This window comes from Opisthorchis viverrini (assembly GCF_000715545.1).
Source record: "Opisthorchis viverrini unplaced genomic scaffold opera_v5_60, whole genome shotgun sequence".
In the NCBI taxonomy this organism is placed as follows: Eukaryota; Metazoa; Platyhelminthes; class Trematoda; order Opisthorchiida; family Opisthorchiidae; genus Opisthorchis; species Opisthorchis viverrini.
In genome coordinates, this window is record NW_008751712.1 from 16567 (window position 1) to 33731 (window position 17165).

Sequence of the window (17165 nt, forward strand, 5' to 3'; positions counted from 1 at the left end):
CATTCGGCCAATACTGGGTCATAATTAGCTGTTGGGTCCAGACTTTCGACCAATCAGATCTCGGCTTGATGCCGGACCGGCAAGCGTCCCGAATTTCTGGCCAGTCTTGCGTGGGATGGGCTTCTCGGCCGTATCAGAACTTGACTACACAAGCAAATACTACGGCATTACCACTAGTTTTCACCACTGTCGGCACAGGAAGCCCTGTAAAGAGGAGAACGTTGAAGTGAGAATGGAAGAGCGGACTCAACGCCAGTTTATCATGAGTCAAACATCGAAATGCATACACCACCGGTCACTCACTCAATCTGGGTGAAGAACGATAACAAGATTGCCATCGATATCCGCTAGTGGTCATACCTTACAACGTCCCCAGCAAAACACAGCAAGGATCACCTGTAAGGTGGACGGCACCGGTGGTACCCAGCAGTTTCGTTATCTCTCTCTCTCCCCCCAAATATGGAACATTTCAAACAAGGACATATCATTATGTGTTCTGTAGACTGGCGAAAATAAATTCCAACAAAATGGTTGCGTGTTAAGGTAAGTATTTTATATAACCGCGGTAACGCCGAAGCGAGCAATTGTTGGTTCATTTCCCCTATTTTTATGCTCTACAAAGCGATTCTCCCTTTTTTGTTATATTGGCTTGCGCCTACACCACCCTTCTTGTTTCTGACCTGAACATGAACCGTTCTTTTACCTTGTCATCGGACGTGTTGTTTAACTTCACACTTGGTTTCGCTAGCTTGTAAACACGTGGCTCTCAGTCGGAGTGGAATATGGGATACGTTAGGAATTAGCAGTCGCGAAACCGGTGTATTGAGGCCGGCGTAGTCCCACGATTCGAGGTTTATAAAGTTTCATAATTTTTTTTATTGTACTTATAGTACCGCATTTGCAGATAAACCTCCGTTTGGAAGAGTTGGCTTTTGGGGTTTTGCGCGCAACCCAACGTAGTCTAACAGACTGCAGGAATCAAACTATAGTACCCCAATCAGGAAATCAAGTCTCAAGTACTCCGTGGATCACAGACGTTCGGTCGAATTGGAATCGGGAGACTTAGAAACAAGAAGCGCCTAGTCATTCGAAAAGTTATCGAACACGGAACTTGCTAACGTTATGAACGTTATTTCTGACAACAATGTTCGTCGTGAATACCATTATTTCCCCAGCCTTTTGATTCTTTATTTGCCGTCCGGATATGCTATTCCTCGTAAAAATTTACACTACTATAAACGGTTTCAGTAGTACACGTTCATCGATGATAAGTGCTAGCCCCCACTCTCATTGGTTGACGGACTCCATTAAATAGTCCGCGCACCGAGGCGACGCACACTCGTCATGGCTTCATTCGCGCCGTTCGATGCGCCAACATCTGGAGCGCGAGCACCAAGCGCCTTATTGAACATGGTGTTGAACGATGTGCGAATACTTTATCAACGGATGGACCCCGGACATTTCGCAGTCTATGCCATGTGGCATCGTAGCTTCGTGCAGCAGGCTGGCCCCCGAGAGTCACCCCCATTCACCTTCCCACCACCCATCAACCTGTACACGGATACGAGCATTGCTGACTACGACCAACTGCCTCCATCCATATTGTTGAACTTGGATTCTCCTGCCCTTCTTCCGACGGAATTTCCGGAGGGACTTGTCACAGTGGGCCCAGAAGACTCTGTTGTTCCCGACGAAACGGCCGTTGTTGGCATTCCAAGCTCGGGTGAGGAGTGGACTGTTCCAACTGTACAAACTGGCCCCCGACGAGCAGTCGGTGTGTATGACGCGAGGCAAGATCCTCGGACGGAAGTCGCTGAAGGAACACCCACCGTACCCAGTTTACAAGACTTCGTAGCAGATGATCACATCTGTGCTGAGTGCGGCCTTGAAGATCCTGAAGAAGACGAAGAAGGAACCGTAAACTGGGTTCAATGTCCGTATTGCACACGGTGGTACCATCGTAGTTGCCTTATCCAACCCCCTATTGTGACGATATTTTGGTGCTTTTTTTGTGAACAAACATTTAAATAGATTCGGTTATTCCCTCTTCACCAACAATTCGTAATTTATAATCAAGGCGCTTGCGTTGGAAGTGCAGCCCGCTTTAACCGATGTTCACAGAGAGCCTCTAGAAATATTGCGCGGTTAGATAATTTCATAGTGAAGATTGTCCCAGGGAATACGTAAATGGCGATGTTCAGAGCATTCTGCGTTGAATTGTGTAGGGTTACATGAAAAGTGTACACTACGTTTAGTTAGAGCGAAGCAAATGAATGTGAGGAACCGGGCGTAAACATCCCTCTGCTAAGAGGTGCGTGATTCAAATGAGGATGGAAATAGGAAAAAGTGGGACGAGGCGCATTTTGTCGGATTGTTCTGCTTTTACCTTTGTCAAATACGGAATGTAGCTGTGAGAGACAAGAAGACACGTAAACCGCTGCACAAGGACGAACGTTGGTTTCATTGTTTACTAAGTCCTACCGAGCTATTCACGAACTTCTCAGGGGCCACGAAATGCAAGAACGCTGCCACTAATTGAATTGAATCCATCATACTGGGAAGGAACCGACAGGCAATTAAGTGTGCTTTGTTTGCGTATGCAAGATAACAACAGGCTTGGTAATGTGGTGGATTTTGGTGAACCAAGCGAAGAAGTAACACGCCACTGCATTCCATGGTTGGCGTTTATTATTGCATTATGTGCATGGAGTGCAAACTCCTGGTCTGTACGGGAGGAAAAACTAGGGTGTGTATGTGTGTTACTTGCGGTAAGTCGATTCTTGTTTCCAATGGGCGTCGTACTGCAAGATGACAGTCCCAGCAGCTATCCATACAGTTCTGCATTGCATTTCCATGAAAATGGAAAATTCTGATCTGGATGTTGGTCATTATGTGTGCCAGGAATTCGGATGCAAATTGAGAAACCCATCCATACAGCTGACAAGCGTGCAGGGAATTTCCATTTGTCAACATCTAGATGACCAGAGTGTAAATATGCAGGAACAACCGCTCGCTGAGTCAGTGGAATGATAACTCTATCCTCAGGTGGCAAACCGTGGCGGGCACCCAGTTTAGCTGAGGTCACCTCCACCTCCCGCTCACCGGCTAGCCTACACTGACAACTTGACCTGACGGTATTCGGCCATTATCACCACATCGGATGTTTCAAAATGTCAACTAATTGGGGTCAACCAAATTGGATATTTCGAAATGTCAGCTAATTGGGGTCAACCAAACCGGATGTTTCGACATGTCAGGTAACTATGGTAATTGCGTAATTTCGGGCGATGGGTTGGGCTTGCTACTCAGCTGGAACCCAGCTGAAGGCAAAAACGTTTATTTGACTGTAAAAAAAGCCTTAGAGACCGCTTAGTCAGAAAATCTCGAAGGAAACTGACACCACAGCATTAATTTGGGAGAAATAAGTCTTCAAGATCATAAGTAAGGAAATACGCAGCGTACCTGTTAGTACATCAGCTGCATCAGTACATCGTTTATCAAGTTCAAGTGTGTTTTCGAAAATTGATCTAAAAAATGCCTATCTTCAAATACCACTGGACGTTCGCCTGAAGTTTTTCTAACTACGTCTCCAAGTGCAGAATTCTCACAGCAAGCATTGAGGAAAATGCATGAACGTTGCCAACTGTTTTGGTCACTGATGTAGTGGCCTGGCTACCCAATAAATTAGTTTACCAGGAGTGTGTGGCAAAGAAATAAAAATAATAACGCTAGGTTGGGTAAACCAAAAATAAAGAGGTCAGGTGGAACAGACTCACTAACAATTGTTCTCTTTAAAATAGTTCGTCGTTGGCCCAGGTCAGCGAATAAACAATAATCCACGTATGTTGGTCCAGTGGTCTTCCTCTGAACATTTTCCACATATAATAGATTCCGAAGATGGTCTGAAATGTTTTGGTACCAGAGTTAGTACATGAGACTCGCGAATGACCGCTGCAAGCGCGACCGAAATCAGAAGAGAGAGTCGAAGCAAGTGACCACGCTTGTATTATGAGAAATTGTACAAGTGCGCGTTTTTCTGGTTTTTCGTATTTAAACAAAAAACGACTATGCAATTGATGAAATACGTAGTGTTATATTGAAAGTAAAAATAAAGGTACAAAACGCCACAATGACAACGGCATACACTTCTCCGCCAAATTCCTCGAGGAATGGTTAAAAGGTCTTGGATGTCGAAATCTGCTTACTTACGCATTGCTCAGGTCGAGTTCAGTACCAGAGATCAGTCTATTAACGGCACTCCTGCTATTCCAAATATTAATGAGTCCTTTGTAGATGATCCTATGGTATCCGAACAAAACGTATCTGAAGAACACACAACCTGTGAACAGTCAGAAGTTTCCATTCCAAGAAGGTCTAAAAGATTGCGATCAAGACCACCACTGGACTATAAATATCCACACGCTCCGGTTTTACTGATCTACGTGCGGTTACTTAATTCTCACACCTTTCCACTAAAGGAGAAAAACTAATGCGTAAACTATGTATACGTTATAGCATGGCCAATATCTGAGTAACAGAAGATTATGTCGAGCATCCTTAGATTACTGGATTTCTCGTCATTTTGTTTTCGCATGATTTAGTGAATGCTTCCAGTGGTGGTAGTTGCAAATTTCATGTAACCTCACTGTGCCACCGCACTCCATGCACATAATGCAACAATAAACGCCAACCATGGAATGCAGTGGCGTGTTACTTCTTCGCTTGGTTCACCAAAATCCACCACATTACCAAGCCTGTTGTTATCTTGCATACGCAAACAAAGCACACTTAATTGCCTGTCGGTTCCTTCCCAGTATGATGGATTCAATTCAATTAGTGGCAGCGTTCTTGCATTTCGTGGCCCCTGAGAAGTTCGTGAATAGCTCGGTAGGACTTAGTAAACAATGAAACCAACGTTCGTCCTTGTGCAGCGGTTTACGTGTCTTCTTGTCTCTCACAGCTACATTCCGTATTTGACAAAGGTAAAAGCAGAACAATCCGACAAAATGCGCCTCGTCCCACTTTTTCCTATTTCCATCCTCATTTGAATCACGCACCTCTTAGCAGAGTGATGTTTACGCCCGGTTCCTCACATTCATTTGCTTCGCTCTAACTAAACGTAGTGTACACTTTTCATGTAACCCTACACAATTCAACGCAGAATGCTCTGAACATCGCCATTTACGTATTCCCTGGGACAATCTTCACTATGAAATTATCTAACCGCGCAATATTTCTAGAGGCTCTCTGTGAACATCGGTTAAAGCGGGCTGCACTTCCAACGCAAGCGCCTTGATTATAAATTACGAATTGTTGGTGAAGAGGGAATAACCGAATCTATTTAAATGTTTGTTCACAAAAAAAGCACCAAAATATCGTCACAATAGGGGGTTGGATAAGGCAACTACGATGGTACCACCGTGTGCAATACGGACATTGAACCCAGTTTACGGTTCCTTCTTCGTCTTCTTCAGGATCTTCAAGGCCGCACTCAGCACAGATGTGATCATCTGCTACGAAGTCTTGTAAACTGGGTACGGTGGGTGTTCCTTCAGCGACTTCCGTCCGAGGATCTTGCCTCGCGTCATACACACCGACTGCTCGTCGGGGGCCAGTTTGTACAGTTGGAACAGTCCACTCCTCACCCGAGCTTGGAATGCCAACAACGGCCGTTTCGTCGGGAACAACAGAGTCTTCTGGGCCCACTGTGACAAGTCCCTCCGGAAATTCCGTCGGAAGAAGGGCAGGAGAATCCAAGTTCAACAATATGGATGGAGGCAGTTGGTCGTAGTCAGCAATGCTCGTATCCGTGTACAGGTTGATGGGTGGTGGGAAGGTGAATGGGGGTGACTCTCGGGGGCCAGCCTGCTGCACGAAGCTACGATGCCACATGGCATAGACTGCGAAATGTCCGGGGTCCATCCGTTGATAAAGTATTCGCACATCGTTCAACACCATGTTCAATAAGGCGCTTGGTGCTCGCGCTCCAGATGTTGGCGCATCGAACGGCGCGAATGAAGCCATGACGAGTGTGCGTCGCCTCGGTGCGCGGACTATTTAATGGAGTCCGTCAACCAATGAGAGTGGGGGCTAGCACTTATCATCGATGAACGTGTACTACTGAAACCGTTTATAGTAGTGTAAATTTTTACGAGGAATAGCGTATCCGGACAGTAATGAAAGAGCGAAAGTCTGTGGTAATAGTGATATTCGTAGTTGCTAGTATGAGGTCCAGCAAGCATACAGATAGGCAGAGAAATAGGTTAGAGAAGGAGATACCAGACGTGCTTGCATTAGAGATGAAGGAGCTGGAGATAAGAAAGCGGAACTTAGCGTACCGGATGCGATCTTGTTTTCTTTTGACTCCTCTGATGAGGAAATCTTGATGTGTGGTAACTGTGAACTTGGGTTTCCGTCCACGGAACAGAAGGTCGGGAAATTTTTTGAAAAGCTTAGTTTAGTTAAGGGAAATCAATCGCATGCATCCATCTACTGATCAGCATAGGAAAGATGACGGCCGGGACTCGAACCGCGGCGCACTTGTTTTCCACCTTATCACAGCGCCTGGGGTCAACCTGCGGAGAATAGGAATAGTTTTGTTCAGCTGGGATCCGACGGAATTCTGGATGTGTATGGAAGCGTTCGAAATGAGGGTAGCTGATCGGCTGCTTGATGACAGCAGTAAATTGATGTACCTACTTCATTATTGGTTAGGGGAAGCCAAGTAGGCCACTGAACACTGCGTGTTGCTCCCTGGAAAGGTAGGCTATCAAAGAGCCTAAAGACTCAGTTCGGAAGGCCACACGACATTGCACAGTCGTTCATGAACGAGCTACTGATTAGAGGGCCCATTGCTCCCGGAGAGGTCGATGCCTTACGAAGGCTGATAAGGAAAATGGTGAACTTTGATCTCACACTGAGGCAGATGCATTACATGGCGAACTTGAACTGCTCAGCCAATCTCAAACGTCTACCTCGGCGTTTGCAACAAAAGTGGGCTGAGGCGGCAGACGACATACTGCGTTCGGGATCAGAGCTGGAATTTGATCATTTAGTATCCTTTCTCAACAGAAGTATATCCATTGCTTCAAATTACTATGGTGCTATCGCCAGCACAACAAGACAAAGTAGGCTTAGAACGCCCACCTGAAAAGGCCCGCATCAACGTCGTAGCTATGAGATCCAGTATGACTTGACCTCACTGTTCCCAGACTCATAGCCTTTCAGACTGTGAAGTGCTTGGCACCCTACCCCAACTCAAGAAGCTGAGTAGACTGAGAGGCCTCAAATTATGCCTCGATTGCCTAGAGCCTAACCTTAGAGCATTTGAGTGTCGGGTCCCTACCCGTTGCGACGGCAACCAGGGCATCACCGTCTGCTTCACGACACACAGCGGATGGTTGATAAGGAAACGAAAGCTGCCAACATCAACTCAACGCTTGTTGTGGGGCCCCGGGGCTACCTTGGGTTTGGTAGCAGTTCGGCTGATTGGCCCAAAGGGGACTTTGCTAACTCATGCCCTGTTGGACAATGGATTTAATGCTACCCTCATAACGGCAGATGTGGCGAAACAACTTTGGACAGAAGAGGAAGTGACGCGATTAGAAGTATCATTGGTAAATCGCCCCGATTTCAAGGATACCATGATCGTCAGCTTTGCCATGCAGTCTTTGCACGACAGGTGGGTTGTGAACGTCGACTGTGCCAACACTATCGGAGCACTTCCCATCGCCAAGGCTTACGTCCCGGATGATTCGCTGCTGAGCAAATGGACGGACCTGGCGGAGGTTCAACCTGCACGAACTCCTGGAAATAACGTCTCGATTTTGATAGGAACCAATGTCCCAGAGGCCCACTGGGTTATCGAACAACGTCTGGGCTCTCCGAAGCATCCTTACTCATATCTCACGGACTTATGATGGGCAATTTTTGGAACAGCTCCTCCTGCAGGACCAAACGAATATTACAGCGACTGTGCGAGAAGAAAGTTGGTTGGAACGAACGAATTGATATGGCCACGGGAACTTTGTGTGACTGTTGGCAACGAGACATGCAAAGAGTCGAGACGTTAAAAATCCCTCGATGCCTCCTGTCTACTGGATTTGATGTACACCACACATATCTCCTCCGACGCCTTAGAAGTTGGACACATATCCGTTGTTTATTTACGTTGTGTACGCAGTTCCGGGCTGGTATGCTGTAATTTTCTGGTTGGCAAATCCCGTGTTGCCCCTATGAGGCCTGTTGCAATACCGCCACTGGAGTTACAAGCTGTTGTCTTGTTCGTAAGGTTAAAGAGCCTCGTCCTGAGGGAACCGAGTTTGAAAATAAACAGCATATACTTGTGGACCGACTCTATGACCGTACTTCATCACATCAATAACCGAAAGACAGTTCAGCAGATCACGCGTCAAGAGGAGTCTATGGTGGCCGCATGGATGTTCTAGACATTTGGTTGCATGGTATCGCCTTCCTACAAAGCCCAGAGCACAAGTGGCCAGAAATGAATGTCAACTGCTCTGATGAAGACATACCGGGCCTTGAAGTTAGAGTCCAACGTTGTGAACACTACCGTCCTAGGAGAATTAGCATTTGACAAACTTCTCTCTTACTATTCTTCGTGGACTAGGCTGAAACAAGCCATAGAATGGATGAGGTGATTCAACTTTTATCCTCGCATAAAGTCAAATAAAGAAGAGAAGTGTGTGCTCTCACTTAGCTGTCTGCGGCTTGATGAACTGAGGGCAGCAGAATATTCACTATTCCAATACGTGCAACGGCACGCCTTTGAGCATTTATGTAATTCTCTCGCCGGAAAGTCACGTCCCGATGAGACCCTGAATGTGGACTCGTTCAACTGGTTGCGTAAAGTCTCTCCAATACTCTTTGAAGGACTGATATGTGTCGGAAGAAGGCTGTAGAATAGTGGTTTGTCCCAATTCCGCAATCATCCCACCATACTTCCGAGCCGACATCCTGTGACACATTGCTCGATTAGACACTACCATGAGTTGGAAGGACATATGGGCACGTCCCACGTTCTAGCCGCCATGCGTAAGAAATTTTGGGTTGTCAAGGTGGCAGCCGCAGTTAAAAGGATTGTGCGTAGGTATTTGTCATGTAAGGCAAGGTCGATGAAGCCAGCGGAACAGCTGATGGCACCGTTACCACCCTGCAAAGTCGAGCCCGGTTACGCCTTTGCCGTCGCTGGTATGGATTATTTCGGTCCCTTTTTTGTACGTGACGGACAACAGTCGAGGAAGCGATACGGGTGTATCTTCTCATGTTTGAGGACGCGTGCACTGCACATCGAGGTGGCTCATTCCTTATCGATTGACTCTTTTCTTATGGCACTTTCCCGCTTTATTAACAGTCTTGGTTCACCGAAGGAAATGCTCAGTGACAGAGGAAGTAACTTCGTTGGAGCCGAACTAGAACTTCGGCAATTTCTGAAATCGCTAGACTGCGAGCCCGTTAATGAGAGTATGATAGCCCACGGGATTGAGTGGCACTTCAACCCACCCTATAGCAGTCATGCGGACGAGTATGGGAGCGTCAGATACGATCCATTCGCCGAGTACTGAGTGCGGTCTCCCGTGAACAGGTGTTGGCCGACGAATCTTTATCTACCTTCCGAACTGATGTGGAGCGTATTTTAAATAACCGTCCACTTGTACCTGTCTACGATGATCCAGACTTGGACATGCTGACCCCAAGTCACTTGTTATTGTTGCGGGGACAGACTGAATTGTCAGGTGATATGGTCAGTATACGCGACAGATATACCCGATGTTGGAGACAGGGGCAAGTGTTGGCGAATACCTTCTGGCGCCGATGGTTGAAGGAGTACATTCCACTAGTACAGTTACGACACAAGTGGATACGTAACCGTCGAGACTTTTGAGTTAGAGACTTTGTATTGTTCAGCGGCGAAAATCCAAGTCGCGGACATTAGGAGAAAGGTGTCCTAGTGGAGGCAAAGCTCGGAACTGATGGCCATATTTGGAAAGTATTAGTAAAGACCACCTTGGGTATGCTTAGGCGGGATATACGTCGCATCTGCCTGCTGGAAGGAGTAGAAGACAGCTAGTTGCTCACCCAACCTAGGCGCATGCGGCAGATTGAGGGAAGCTTTTGTGGCTAGAGCAGTTGTAGCATTCTCGTTTATCTCTTGCACGCGGTGGATTAAGCTGGTAGGTCAGAGAAAGCCATGCTGGCTTTGGGGGGCGGTGTTGATTCCTTTCTTCTATTTTTATACTGTACAGCACGATTCCCCCTTTTTTGTTGTTTCGGTTTGCGCCTATACCACTCTTCTTGTTTTTGACCTGAACATAAACCGTTCTTTGACCTTGTCATCGGACGTGTTGTTTAACTTCACCCGTGGTTTCGCCCACTTGTAAACACGTGGCCTTTTCGTACTGATTATGGATGTTGTGTATTATCTAATGTCGTTTGCATACAATTCTAGTGGGACCGAAGAAATGGGTTTGGGAGAAGGACACCTTTCTCTGTGAAACAGGTGTATTGTTGGTCGAGAAAGGGGCTGGAATCCAGTTAGGAGGCATTCAAGAGAGGTTTAACCTCGGGTTGTCCAAACGATAAGCCTTGTTCTTATCCACTTGGCCACCCGTGTTTGATCAGGGTTTTAAAACATAGGTTAGTCATTACTCCATCGATTGCCGCAACTTAACTAAGGTTGATAGACGCATGAGTAACCTGCGATCATTTTGTTCATTTGCAGATTATGAAACAGACACAAGAGACCCAGTACGTGATGAAAAGTTGTTTGGCCGATCGCCGTCTGGATTCGTTGCGCATGATGGCGAATGAACTGGAACTGTGCCAAAAAGCGTTGAATGACTATCTGGACGCGAAACGAAACGCATTCCCTCGTTTCTACTTCATCTCAGACGACGAGGTATTGAATATATTGGGAGGAAAGGAGGCTGAGGCTATACAAGAGCACATAATCAAGGTTTGTTGGTGAGGTGGTCCTGCTGTGAACGGATGAATGTGTTCGAGTCTCAATTTGCATGCTCGTTTTCGAAAAAGCATAACATTTGTGCGCCTAATAGCTGCCAACCGATGTCAGTGGCGTTCTTGTTGTCAGTTTCTATCCAGATCGCCTGAATGAATATCTGGAGGTATAGGCACCTCGGAATGATTGTGGTAAGCTAGCACTAAGTCCCTCCCCCGTTCACCCTTACTCTTTTCTTTACAATAAGGCTTTCAAATAAATCATGGTTGTACGGCAGTGAAGCGTCGACGTTGAACATTGACGTCATGCTGTCGATGATGGTGATGATGATGAGTGATGCACCAGAGACACCTGATTTATTTGCGGGGATATCTTTCTGGATGAAATTTCATAAGGAGCTTCCCGGGAATCAGATTGCTCTGACGAGATCAACGTTTTTCTCCGAAAGAGCTTCCCGGGAATCAGACTGCTCTGACGAGATCAACGTTTTTCTCCGAAAATTTGGTTCTGGTCAATGGCGAGCAGAATCTTGTTCAGAAGGTTCAGACCGCAATTATCATCTATTTTAACCACTTACTAGCCACGAGGTCTTGTTTGTGTGGGATATTTCACGGGTTTCACTGTGTGACTGTTTGGATGACAACTGCCATGTGGTGCATGAGCTCCTGTTCCGTTAGAGTAAGCTGCCCAGGACTGATACATAGCTAGCTGCTTCCGGATTCACCGTATTGTGCCGGAAGCAGTTAGGTTTGGATGAAGTACTTAGGTCTTGGATATACATTTCCACAAGCTATGGAAGATTTTGTCATGAGAGGGTAAACAGAATTTTATGTTGCTCTGATTAAATCACACGAAAAACCCCGGAAACTGCGTTAATTTATCGTATGGTTCCTGTACAAACTTCTAATAATGTGTTTCAATTTTTAACTTGTACCCTTACTCAGATGTTCGATAATATTGGAAAACTGAAGTTCTCCTATTCGTCGCACTCTTCGGACATGTTTGTCTCTGCTCTAATCTCATTTGAAGGAGAGACAATGGAGTTCTTGAAGGTAGGTTTCCGGTTGCTCAGTGAACTAATACGTGAAGTGTAACGACAAATGTAGAAGTAAGTAGATTGCAGTGTTCTTTCTCCGCCTATGCGATGACATTCCGTTCTATTTTCAAGCCAGTCCTTGTATTCGGAAAGGTAGAGGAATGGCTCACTGCAATGGAAGCTGAGATGAGACGTACCAATCATTGGATTACTAAACGAGCAGTGTTCTACTATTGCTACCAGAAGTCACGCGTTGATTGGATGTTCGACTTTCAGGTAAGAGGAGTTGATTTGTTTGTTATGAGTTCGAGAGACCTAATCGGAGTGAAGGAACTGTCAGAGTTTTCCGGCTTTTTAATACTGACTTTTCTTAGCTTCGGCAAATATCTTCGTCCAGGTGGTGGTATTGTTAGTGCGCTACTTATAATTAGACTGCTTAGGATTCAGAAGGTGTTATGCACTAACAAGTTTATGTTTGTGATTAAGAAAAAATACAAATGCTAGGTGCACCTTATAAATACAACGACAATGAAATAAAAGATGACTTATCGATAAGGCTTCGTTGGTTTGAAGGATCTGCAGATGCGGAGCAGGATTGTTCTACAGGAGTGGTTAGCTCTTGAAGATACTCCAGTCAGGTAGATCCGTTGTTGTGTCTTGTTGACTTGCCGCGTGCACGGGATGCTGCGTTGTGTTGAGCGCCTTGCGTATCTCCGTTGCGTGGTGCGTGGTGGAGTGTGTTGTGTTGTCAGGTTCATTATATATTTGTACGCGTTTGCAGCGAACGTGGGAATGTGTGTTTTGATGCATGCTAGACAGGAACTGACTTGTGATCGGTTAAAGTTGCGGGCGGAACGGCGTTTGTCACGTGATTTGTGTGCTTGTGTTTGATTGTGTTCTGTCCTTATACAGGAAACTTTGACGTGTGTACAAAAACATGAATCGTTCCGTGCGTACTAAACAGGAACTGACTTGTAATAGCAGGTCAGTCGCGGGATCTAGTACACACTCATGTACTGGACAAATTAGGTGAAGCTGGTTGAGGGAACATGTGAATGTCCGCTACAGTATGGAACTTTAGATAAAATGCTCGACCTAAGGTGGCTCAATAGAACATACTTCTTAACGAAATCATCCATTTGTAAGTAGCACGGAACGATTGTCCGAAATTTATCGATCGACTTGGTTGGATCCAACCGAATATTTTACGTGCAAAACAAGGTCTTAGAAAGGTTCTCCTCTAGACAGTTGATTCCAGCCTCCGAGCAGCTTCTTACTGCTATATTTTTTAAGCTAGGTAGCAACAGCCTGTATGGAGCGAATTCTCCAGATTCTCAACCAATACACGACTTATCTTTCCTGCATGAAAGCAAAGGCAAACAACTACTCACAAGGTTGCTGAAAACTCTTCGACAGCCCATGACCGGTTTCGCCCTTGGGGCTCATCAGGTGTGCGCAGTCCCCGAGTTTCCGTCAACCTTATGTTCTACTTGAACCCAAATTGGACCGTTTTCGGAAATACACTCATTTGCAAATCAATTTGGTTTTCAAGACAGACTGCACTGAATCTCTCGTTTATGATGTTCTACAAATGAGTGTATTTGTCAAAAGGCAAACACACACACACATCTGCATCGCCGCCTGCCATTGGAATTCCTGTGTCGACAAAGGACATAATTATCAGTGGTTTCGGCAATGAAGATGTGTTAAATATCCTCTCAATTTTAGATTTTAAAAGTACATGTTCGACCAAACGACCTGGTTGAACCAGAGATGATTGTAGATAGCAATTCCTGCTCTAAGCGACCAACTTTCTAGTTCAAACGTTTTATACTGATCACGTGGCCAGTCGATAAAGTGCTTGGTAGACGAAAAAAGCCTCGCCAATATGGAACCGTCCACATGTAACCTAACTGATTATCCTTGAATCTTACCGGTTTCAATCCACAAAAGCGTTTTCGACACATTAGAGTCTGCGACAGCTCTTTAAAATGTAGAGCTAAAAGTCCAGTATGTAGCCTACACTGAATGAAGAATGAACTGATAATCCTGCCTTTTCCCTCTATTATTACTAAATTTTTGTGCAAATCTCAGTGGAGGTGGCTGTCTTGGAGCGATTATCCTAAGGTCGTATGAACGCAACAAATCCAGATATGGGCTCTAATTCATTAAAGAAAACAGCTAGCAGCACATGTACCGTGGGATAATACGGCTCAGAATAGATCTGGGATGTACATGGGGTGCTAGTGTCAGAAAGCAGGTCACATAAACTTCGCCGTTTTTCTCCTTTGTTTTATTGAGACCATGCATTAATATCGTAATATCTGCTGTCACGGACTACAGCGAACCGAAAACATCACATTTAGACACTCAGGCTATCTCCGGAGCTTCAAATGCACTCAAGAGGTAAACTATGAAGTGGTAACACTTCAATTGTGGGACCGTAGTAGGACTGGTGAATTTTCACTCAAACCTTATGTCATGGAGAAATAAATCACCAAACCATTGTTATCAAATGTTTCTTATTCAAATTTTAGGGTATGGTTGTTATTGCCGCATCACAAATCTGGTTTACTTGGGAAGTCGAGGACGTATTCCGCAGTTTCAAACAAGGAAATCGGAGTGCAATGAAGGAGTATGACAAGAAGTTGGAGGGACAGCTTAGTGAAATGGTATATCGCATTCGGACGGAACTGACACCGAACGATATGAAAAAACTGGAGACGGTACTTATCCTGGATGTGCACTGTAAGGATATAGTTGAGCGATTCATTCGTGACAGGTAATTCTCTACTGTTAGCTTATCGAAAAGCCGTCTCATCTCTCGAGTGTAAACTAGACTATGGGTGTTGATGTAAATTGAGGCTTGTAGATTGCTTCAGCCACTAGATTGGTTGTAAACGAAATAGAAAGTCATGAAAATTACCTCATTTGAAAACCCAGAAAAGTATTCAAGAATAATAGCAGTCATTCTTCGTTTTTGGTGAGTTTCTTCACCTATTTGCGATGGTGTGAACAGCATGGTACATGACCTACTCACGAGTAGTCTGTTTCTTTGGAGAATTTCTGAAGGTGCCTTTCCTCTCCTCAGCATAATGTCACCGGAAGAATTTGGTTGGGAATCTCAGCTTCGCTTCTACTGGGTTCGAAAGTTGGACAGTTTGGTTATTCGACAGTGCTCCGCCGAGTTCAGCTATGGCAACGAATATTTTGGGCTGAATGGGAGACTGGTTATAACGCCATTAACTGACCGAATTTACTTGACTGTTACCCAGGTAAGTAAATTCATAGTGATTTGTCGGCATTCTTAGGGAAAATTGAACCACAGTCAGCTTTCTGCAATTAAGGGGCATTGTAGGTCGACATACAGTCGAAAATCTATCTGGTTTTCCTCTCCACTCGACGACAAACTAACTGCTTGTACTGTGCTTTCTCCGCACTGTAACCAACTACAGTCATGCTTCCACTAACTTGATGAGGGACAACAACACAAACTCGGAACACAGCTACTCTGGGATGAACAAGCAAAGTAACATCACCATACTTAAAATCAACTTTTGACCTTGAAGCCGGTCTGTCCGATTGGTGTTGGGCGATTGGTTTTTGATGCTTCTGGGACATGTCTGAACCCTCGAGCATCTTTGGTCGTCACTGACTGGCCGTTTGAGCGTCATATCTACAACTAGCCTCTCGGACTTGGAGGGTCCTTTCAATGCGACTGTGCTGGAATCCATAGTCCTCAATAATTTCCTAAAACTGTGGGACTGTTCAGGAATTTAAATTTCCCGACAATAGGTGGCTGCCGGGTCTTAAGTCAAACTAGACCAACTGCAAGTGCTTGAGGCGTGAAAACATCGTTCCGTAGAATAAGGTTAGATGTTGTCCAGAAACATCGTTTTCCGCTTTATCATAATCATGTGTCTGAGTATCACTTTAAGAAGACCGCATCTCAACGGTTCATTTGCACAACCCATGATTCTATTCATCACTTAAATACAACCTCGTGAATTGCTTTCTTGCACACACATCATTTTTGGCACTTGTTTGGTCATTGTGTCACACACTGAAATGCCACTTTACTCCCAATTTCCAAACAGGCACTGTCTTTGTGTCTCGGTGGGGCACCTGCCGGACCAGCTGGGACTGGGAAAACGGAAACCATCAAAGATCTGGCGAAGGCTTTGGGACTTTTATGTGTGGTAACCAACTGTGGAGAGAACATGGATTACAGGGTGAGTTGAACGCTCAACAACGCAGTTCGGTTGTGGAACAACACTGGCAGTCATGCCGGTCAAACATCACCGATCTAGCGTACCAATGAGTTTTAAGTCCACGGAACACTAGCTTCTCTCTGACCGGACCAACAAAGTACAAATCCTCTTGTGGAAGCCCTTTGGACACGGTACATTAGTGAATCTATAACAACTAGTTTTATACAACGTTCTATTTTTTGGCAATTGTTTACCGGTAAACAACTCACAAGCCTTAGTTCCATTCCAAGCCAGATTTGGTTGTGCACGTACTCCTCGGAGTTCATGAACTACTTCTATGAGTTAACTGTGGTACTTGTACTTTTTATTGTCGTTTTGGCGATCATTTCCTTATTTCTGTGGAGCCACAAGTTGGAGTACCTCTCAGGGAGACTTGAACTGCACATATCTCAGGCAGTGTCTTCATGCCGCATCCCTACCTATTATTCTCCACACCGACCTCTGTTTTTTCCAGTCTTTCGCCAAGTTACTGTCTGGTCTGTGTCGATCTGGAGCATGGGGATGTTTCGATGAATTCAATCGCATTGAGGTCTCCGTTTTGTCTGTGGTCTCATCGCAGATTAAATCAATTCAAAATGCACTACAAACCAAAGCTGCCATATTCCAGGTGAGCTTTTTTTGCACGTTTTTTGCTGTCTGAAGATACGACGATTGTTTGACCCACTTGACAAAGCTTATTGGTACTATGTGGGACGGAGAGCAAGTGCCTGCAGAATGGGGCATGTCGACAGTTATCCCTATCTTCAAAAAGGGTACACGGACGCTATGCGAAAACCACCGTGGCATCAGCCTGTTAGCTGTGGCATCGAAGGTGCTCTCTGGCCTTATCCTTCGAAGGTTGACTGAACACAGGGAGAGGCAGATCCGTGAAAACCAAGCT

General features: G+C 45.4%; 1 protein-coding gene across 1 annotated transcript in view; it reads left to right on the plus strand.

The window, feature by feature from the left end:
- T265_03751 (hypothetical protein) overlaps nucleotides 1–17165 on the plus strand; it is a gene marked incomplete at both ends in the record, with an annotated part of 90983 nt that overhangs the window by 4454 nt on the left and 69364 nt on the right. The window contains 9 exons of the mRNA XM_009168304.1: nucleotides 6791–7022; nucleotides 7075–7127; nucleotides 10742–10975; nucleotides 11923–12030; nucleotides 12147–12290; nucleotides 14552–14796; nucleotides 15106–15289; nucleotides 16112–16246; nucleotides 16740–16892. Of these exons, the coding sequence (XP_009166568.1) occupies nucleotides 6791–7022; nucleotides 7075–7127; nucleotides 10742–10975; nucleotides 11923–12030; nucleotides 12147–12290; nucleotides 14552–14796; nucleotides 15106–15289; nucleotides 16112–16246; nucleotides 16740–16892 (1488 nt within the window). The remainder of the gene's footprint in view (nucleotides 1–6790; nucleotides 7023–7074; nucleotides 7128–10741; nucleotides 10976–11922; nucleotides 12031–12146; nucleotides 12291–14551; nucleotides 14797–15105; nucleotides 15290–16111; nucleotides 16247–16739; nucleotides 16893–17165) is intronic.